Genomic DNA, 8,844 nt, shown 5'->3' on the forward strand with positions numbered 1-8,844 from the left:
TAGGTAACCAGAACAGGGCTGTATCCTTTCACCATACTTATTCAATCTGTATGCTGAGCAGTTAGTCTGAGAAGCTGGGTTATATGAGAAGAATGCACCACCAGGTTTGGAGGAAGACTCATTAACTACCTGTGGTTTCCAGTTGACACAACTTTCCTTGCTAAAAGTCAAGAGGACAAAAAGCACTTACTGATGAAGATCAGCAGAAGGAAGACTGGGCAATCTACTTCCACAAAGATTTACCACCTCGGAAACCCAAACAGGGTGGCTATGAGTCAGAATTGACTTGATGAAGATGAAAGACTATAGCCTTCAGTTTGGATTATACCTCATAGTAAAGAAAGAAAAAAAAAAAAAATCCTCACAACTGGACCAATAAGCAACATCATGATAAACAGGGAAAAGATTAAAGTTATTAAGGAACATCTCTAGAAGCAGCAGTCAGCATAGCAAATGACATACTGAGTTGTTGTTGTTAGGTGGCATGGAGTCATTTCCAATTCATAGCGACCTTACATACAACAGAGCTAAACACTGCCCGGTCCTGTGCCAGTCTCATGATCCCTGCTATACCTAACCCCGTTGTTGCAGCCACTATGTCAATCCTTCTTGCTGGGGCCTTCCCCTTTTTCATTGTCCCTCCACTTTACCAAGCAATGACATATCATATTGGGTAAATAGCTGCAAAAGACGTTTTTAGAGTGTTGAAGAGCAAAGATATCACTTTGAAGACTAAGGTGCACCTGACCCAAGCTATGGTATTTTCAATTGCTTTATATACATGTGAAATCTGGAAAGTGAGTAAGGAGGACCAAAGAAAAATTAATGCCTTTGAATTACAGTGCTGGCAAAGAATATTAAATATATCATGGATTGCCAGAAGAACAAATAAATCCTTCTTGGAAGGAGTACAACCAGAATGTTCCTTAAAAGTGAGGATGGCAAGACTTCATCTCTCATACTTTGGTCATGTTATCAGGAGGGACCAGTCCCTGGAGAAGGATATCATGCTTGGTAAAGATAGTTGTTGTTATGTGCCGCCAAGTTGGCCCCGACTCATAGTGACCCCTCCTTGGGTTTCCAAGATATCACTACAGAAGTAGATTGCCCAACCGTCCTTCCGAGGAGTGGCTGGTGGGTTTGAACCACCAGCCTTCTGGTTAGCAGTCTAATGTCTTAGGCACTATGCTACCAGAGCTCCTTGGTAAAGAGAGAGGGTCAGCAAAAAAGAGGAAAACCTTCAACAACATGTATTGACACAGTGGCTACAATAAGGGGCTCAAGCATAGCAATGATTGCGAAGAAGGCACAGGATCAGACAGTGTTTTGTTCTGTTGTATGCAGAGTTGCTATGAGTCAGAACCAACTCAGCATGGCCTAACAGCATCTAATATTGTGTACGAAATCACCACAAAACTTAGATGCTTAAAACTACAATTATTACTTGTTATCTTTCATATTGCCTCTCAGTCAAGAAGTTGGAGTAACTTTGCTATGGGTTTCTTATATTTGAGTCTTTTTTTTTTTTCTGGAAATAATGTATCCCTTCCAATGCAATTCATTTCCAGAACTATACTGTACCTCTTTCAATTTAATATAACTAGCAGTTTGTTCCAGTCGCATTTTTCTTCATAATATCACTGGAGGAGAAAATTTCTACCCATTTTCAGGCAATTTTAGACTGCTTTTCCTGGAAGCATAAGGTGAATTACAGAGCAGTAATGGTCCACGGATCATATCTTTCCTTTACAAATCCATTCGAAGAATAAGGATACTTTCCACGTTCTGCAGCAAGTTGCCTTTAATCTCTTCTCTTCCAGTGTTACAAGTTTTTTTTTTTTTTTGTAGTTTCTTGGTTGGAATAATAGAGAGGTTGGGAAATCATCTGCTAGTCAACTATCCTTTAAAGTTAGAAGATATTCCGGTATTATTTGGACATTAATTATGTCCTGTTAGAAACTCAGGTTTTGTTGTGTATGTATGTGTTTATTAAGTCTTCCCCTGGTAAGCTCATGGGTTGCCTCCCTTATTTGATTTACATTTCTGCTCAAGTATCATATTCTCCTAGAATACTTCTGTATTAATTAGGCCAGACCTAGTCAACTAGCATGTCATTGGTGCTTTATGGGTGTTCCTGAGGATTTTTGTTCTGTTTTAAAAAATTTTTGGTGAAAATATACACAACAAAACATACATCAATTTAATAGTTTCTACATGTATAATTTAGTGACTTGTTACATTCTGCAATGCCACTTTTCTTGAAATCCTTTTCCAAATTATTTTACCATCATTAACCAAAACTCACTGCCCTCCTTAGCTTCTGGTCTAACTTTTTGAATTACTGTTGTCAATTTGATCACATAATGTTTTAAAAGAGCACAATGCTCAAGGCAGACATTATTTTTTAATTCAGCTAAACTACTTTTTGGTTTAGGGAGCTCTGTTAGTGTAGTGCCTAAGGCACTTGACTGCTAACCAGAATGCTGGCAGTTCAAACCCACCAGCCACTCCTCAGAAGGAAAGTTGGGCAATCTACTTCCATAGTGATACCGCCATAAAAACCCAAGGAGGGGTTAGTAGTTTGAACTCATCAGTTGCTCCACGGGAGAACGATGAGGCAGTCAGCTTCTGTAAAGATTTACAGGCTTGGAAACCCTATGGGGTAGTTCTCCTCTGTCCTAAAGCATCACTAGGAGTTGGAATTGACTCAGTGGCAGTGGGTATGGTTTTTCGGTTTTAAACAAAACAGAAGGATATTTTTATTGCAATTCAGTAGTAGGTGATCAGAGTTGACATCACAGCTCTATACCACAACATTTTCCAAGAACCCAGAATGGTTGTATTTTGTTGCTTCACTCTCTGCTGCTCTTGTTTGTGTGGTTGTAGTTGGCTTGCCAGCACAATCACCTTCTAGACAGATGAACAGTGAAGTAAGGTATTGGGAGGTATGGAGGAAAGAACATACCTCCATCCCTTTGAGCAGATGACCTAGAATTTGCAAATATTTGACTACATCCCATTGTCCAAACCTACTTTCTTTAGGTAGCTGGAAGGGAGTGTAGAATTGCAGTCTTTAATCTGAGTAGTTGAATGCCACGCTAAACATTGAGGACTCTTCTACTATTAGGAACATGGAGAGAATGACTTTTGGGGAAAAGCTGTTTTAGGGGTTAGCACTTTCCCTAACTATTCTGAATAAAATAGCACACCCCATCTCTCTAGCACCTTACTCTTCGTTAGCTCCAAGCTCACTACCATTAAGTCGATTCAACCCATAGTGACCACTCCTTGGGTTTCCGAGGTGATATCTCTTCAGAAGTAGATTGCCCAGTCTTCCTTCTGGAAAGTGGCTGGGGGGTTTGAACCACTAGCCTTCTGGTTAACAGTCAAATGCCTTAGGCACTATGCCACCAGAGCCCCTGTACTCTTCATACTGAAAAACAAAACCAAACTCACTGCCATCGAGTCAATCTCGACTCACAGTGACTCCTCCTTGGGTTTCCAAGGCAGTATCTGTACGGAAGTAGATTGCCCAGTCTTCCTTCCGAGGAGTGACTGGAGTGTTTGAACTGCCAGCCTTCTGATTAGCAGTCAAACGCCTTAGGCACTACGCCACCTGAGCTCCCATACTCTTCATTGTTGTTGTTGTTGTTATGTGCCATCCAGTCAGACCCGACTCATAGTGACCCCTCCTTGGGTTTCAGAGGCAGTATTGCTATGGAAGTAAATTGCCCCACCTTACTTCTGAGGAGTGGCTGATGGGTTTGAACCGACAGCCTTCTGGTTAGCTGTCAGGTGTTAAGCACTACGCTACCAGAGCTCCATCGTACTAAGATGTAAATCATAAGATATAAATAATTCTTTTTTAGCTGTAAGAAAAGAAATTAATATAGTAGTTCTTTCAGTTAGCAATGATTATGAGTCAGTTAAATCTTAAGGCCTTCAATTTGGTAATCAATAAAACTTAAAAACTGTTTGAAGTCATCTTGAAAATTGGAGAAGTAGCCTAATATCCCTAGAAACCTGTATAGGCTTCAAGAGCTCTATGAGTCCTATGCAATTGTAAGTGAAATTCTTTGTGTATGTGCATATATATAAATGTGCAACATAAATAGTTTGGTGGATAAGAGCTTAGACTTAATTCTTGAAAGAAACCTCTTTCACAGACTTTTCATGTGCATGCTATCTAAGCTTTTTCAATTTTGATTATAAGATTAAGTCACCTGATCCTTCATAGCATTGAAGTTTAATTAGTGAAAAAAACCCTCAACTGTATTTTCTTTTAAAGAATTTTCTTGTTTCAAGTTTTTAGTTCTATTTTACTTTTTAATCTAATGGAAATTTTATATTTACCTCAACTTTCTTTTAATTGTAATACTGTTAATAAAATTTAAGCTCCTGTTTTCCAAGCTTTAATTCAATATAGAAATTTGGTTTGTTTTCCTTTTTGAAAATCCTTTGTAATTAAAAGTTCTACATAAATAACTTGCACATTAGCAAGCTGCATATGCAACTCTGTTGATAAGTTGGGCAGTAGATATGTTATTAAGTAATGAATGTTGATTTTCATTATTGTTACTTGAATCATAAATGCAGTGAGGCCAAATTGAATCAGTTTAAGTATTACAACCTCTAATATGATGAAAAAATTAGAGCCTGTGCAGTGTTTCTTTGTTTGAAAAGTGAACATAGAGGCTAAAATTAAATTTTAACCTACAGCATTATTAGGAATGAATTAACATTATTCTATAATAAATTGCCAAATGCCATTTTTTACAGTCATTATTTTAGAAAGTTAAGTCAGCAGTTGGTATTTTATACATATCACATATAGTTACACTGAACATGAAGAATATTTTCATTTAAAATTGTTTTGTAAATCTTAGAGAAATACTTTTGGCAAGTTGGTTGGTTATCAGACCTGGGGCTTTTAAACACAAAACAGCTGTGGCTGAGCAAATACCATCCTCATAACATTAAAATGCTTTCAGTTAACAGACTGGAATGAACTGTTAAACATCACTGTTCCCATGTTTAACTACTGTTTGACTCTCTCAATGACTAATTTACTTTCTCAACAGATTATTTACTTTAACTAAAAGAGGAAAAATTGTATTTAAATGATCCATATTTCCCCCCCATCTGCAGAATGTACTCAAGAAAAGTGGGGATTTCCAATGTGCCGCTATCTACAGGAAGAGAGATGGTGCTGCGGTCGTAATGCCAGAATGTCAGCATGTTTGGTATGGTTATATTTTTTCTTAGACTAAGAATTTTGTCCAGATGTCACAGAATTTATTATTTTTGGCTAATTTCATGCATTAAATACCAAATTTTGCACAGTATCATCATTAATGCTTTTGTGCATTACCAAAAATTAAAGAAAAATGACTTTCCCTTCCAACATCACCCCTTCTTTATGTAGTACACTAAGTTTATAGTTGTACACAGCAAACATTTCCTTTATCATTATATAAAATCTACTAGCTGCCAAATCTTACATATTTTACCACAGCTGTGTGGTATATGTTTATAGCAGATCATTTGGCCCTCTGATTTTTTCTGGAATAGGAAAAATACTTTTTAGGTACATGGGATATGAAGTAACTATCCAGTTAATAAAAATACTATTGTACTTGATTTTGCTATAACATCTTTAGAGCTAGATCACAGCTTATTGTGTTCTCTGTGCATGGTGCTATGTTGGTTTACCAAGCGACAGGTATAAATTAGTGTAAATGGCCCTTGTCATCAGAAACATAAAATATAGTTGATTAAATAATATGTTTAATGTCCAACCACAAAGTAAAGTAATTCTTCGAGGGTCATTTTTTTCTACACCTCTATGCCAGTTGCATAGCAATAATAATAAAATAGTATACCATTAATCTGGATTATGTATGCTAGAAATCTATTTATACTCAAATAATAATTTTCTTATATAGGCCCATTTAGAATACTTTTCTGGGAATATTTATGGTTCTTTCATTTTATCTGTTAATGGTACCCTTTGGTTGTCTTGTTGAATGACAGAGAAGTCATTGTTGGAATGACATGGCTCCTAGGATACTAGTAGCCAGGCTTATACTCTCAGGCAAAGATTGATTAGTCTTTTGTAGAATCTGACTAGCTTAAGAGAAAAGACCTGAAAGTACTGGCATCAGGGATTTTGAAATAACACAGAGCAGACATATCCCTGTAGAGTGAGGCCCATGCCTAAGGCATTTGGCTGCTAATTAGAAGGCTGGCGGTTCAAACCCACCAGCCACTCCTCAGAAGGAAGGTTGGGCAATCTACTGCTGTAGTGATATCACCTTGGAAACTCAAGGAGGGGTCGCTCTGAGTCAGGGCCACCTCGATGGCACATAACAACAACATTCATAAGTACATTGCTTCTAATTAGGTTTATGGTACCCTCATTTTAAATACCAACAGATAGCTATCTCGAAATATTTGAGGAAAGTCTAACATGAAAGAGATTAAATAAGTAGGAAAACAAACTAACTTGGAGGAAATGGAGACTATTCAAATGGTATAAAATAACTGTTGATAACCCTTAGAAAGATAGAAGACTATATTATATCCACCAAACAGGAATAGTTGCTATAAAAATAAACATTAAAGACTCAAAAAAGAAGAGGTTTTGAAAAATAAATTCCACAGAGAATTTGCAGACCATACTAAAAAAACATTTCCTGACCACTATCAGCTTTCCATGGATTGCCTTTTTCATTAGTTCTATCCCAACCCCTCCCCACTTTGACTTCTTTTTTGGGAGCCCCGGTGGCATAGTGCCTATTTTATTTGACTGCTAACCAGAAGGCTGGCAGTTCAAACCCACCAGCCACCCCTTGGAAGGAAGGTTGGGCAATCTACTTCTGTAGTGATACTGCCTTGGAAACCCAAGGCGAGGTTGCTATAAGTAGGATCCAGCTCCACACATGCATTGTATTGCATTTTATAGTGATGTTAAGGAGCCCCAATGGTGCAGTAGTTAAAATCCCTCAGCTGATAACTGAAAGATTCACAGTTTGAACCCACCAGCAGCTCTATGGGAGAAAGATATGGCAGTCTGCTTGCATAAAGATTTATAGCCTTGGAAACCCTGTGGGGCCATACTAATCTGTCCTGTTGGGTCTCTGTGAGTTAAGAATCTACTTAGTGGCAACAGGTTTGCATTTTTTTGGTTTACAATGATCTTAAAAAGTTTAAGGAACATTTCTTTTGGTGCAGTTTGTTTTATTGTCTTTTGCTGCACAACTGACCTTTTCTTAAAGTATTTGTAAAGCATGAAAAGTAAATAAGTAAATATTTTTCTGGTGTTGCTTTGACATAGATTGTTAAGGGAAATAACTAGAAATCAAATGTTATTAAAATGAATACAATCTGTTCAGCATATTTGAAACCTAATAAAACTACAAAAAAATATTTTAGATTAGTGTGAAATGAACACTTGATATGTTTTCTCCATTATCTTTTCTTATTGGCCAAGAACAATATTGTTTGCAAGAAACTTCTTGTCACTTACCTGATTATCTTTTAATATGTAATCCAACTTTATCATTTCTGTTTCTAAAAGCAAGTTCATCAGCAACACATACCAAATGTAGTCTTATTTTTACTGATACCAAATAATTTATTGCCAAAAACTCTTTCATGCCTGTATTCAAGTTAGCTCATTAGCAAAAGCCATAACAAAAATTAATCTGAAATTAGCACACCAGTACATAAATAAAAATTCATTGTTATCTCCAGTGGTAAATCTGTTCTAGACCCCATTACTGTTTAATGTAAAAGTATGTAATAATAATCTATATTTTCAGCATTCTGGCTTTATATGTTCTCAAGTAAACGAGAGATTGTTTTCCTGAAAAAAATTTTGTGTAGGCATATGAGTTGAACATTTACCTGAGGTAGATATACTCCTTGGAGAGAACAATCATGGGAAAAAGAAGGGCTATTTATGCACAGCGAGACAGCTCGGGGCAGGAGCGCATGGAGGGATGGACACAGGGAAGAGGTAACTATCAAGAGCTAAGTAGGAGAGGAGCTGTTGCACTGTGGGAAATTGTACTCAATGTCATGAGACAAAGTGTTTGCGAACTGCTGTATGGAAAGTGAATTTGCTCTGTAAATTTTCACCTAAATCACAATTAAAAAAAAAAAATTCTGTGGAGAAAATTTTCATATGAAGAACTTTTTTCCTCACACAATATACTATACATGGCATGAGGCATGAAATATAAACCAGGATACAAAGAGCATGTTTTCAGTTCCTACTAACTGGGAGCTCTGGTGGCATAGTGCCTAAGGCATTTCACTGCTAACCAAAAGGTTAGCGATTCGAACTCACCAACCACTCCACAGAGTGGGCAATCTAATTCAGTAAAGATTTGCCACTTTGGAAACCCAATGGAGGTTGCTGTGACTCAGAATCAACTCGATGACAGTGGGTTTGGGATTTTTTGGTTTTTAACCTACTAACTCACTATATGATTTGAAACTATCTACTTTTTACCTTGTCAGAGACCTTGCTCATCTACAACAATTGCAATTACACAACATAATCTATAAATTATCTTTCCATTTTAAAAGTATGTGATTTAGCTGTGTCTAAAAACTTTTATTTAGTGAGATGAAAAACAAAGAAGCAAATGTGATTATTTTAAATTTGAGTAACATGTATATGCAGATACAGTATATTTTTACTACTACTTTGTATATTTGAAATATTTCCTAATATAAAATTTTAAAATAAAATTCATTTCAAATTTTTAATCAGATTTAGTTATAAAGCTGTATAAACCCAAAACAAACAAATCCATTGCCGTTGAGTTGATTCCA

General features: G+C 36.6%; 1 protein-coding gene across 1 annotated transcript in view; it reads left to right on the forward strand.

The window, feature by feature from the left end:
• METTL25 (methyltransferase like 25) overlaps positions 1 to 8,844 on the forward strand; it is a 233,140-nt gene that overhangs the window by 152,661 nt on the left and 71,635 nt on the right. Inside the window, exon 7 of the mRNA XM_042782908.1 lies at positions 5,149 to 5,243. Within this exon, the coding sequence (XP_042638842.1) occupies positions 5,149 to 5,243 (95 nt within the window). The remainder of the gene's footprint in view (positions 1 to 5,148; positions 5,244 to 8,844) is intronic.

The sequence above is a fragment of the Orycteropus afer genome, unplaced genomic scaffold (assembly GCF_000298275.1).
Source record: "Orycteropus afer afer isolate SDZICR_OR568_19922 unplaced genomic scaffold, OryAfe1.0 scaffold00504, whole genome shotgun sequence".
In the NCBI taxonomy this organism is placed as follows: Eukaryota; Metazoa; Chordata; class Mammalia; order Tubulidentata; family Orycteropodidae; genus Orycteropus; species Orycteropus afer.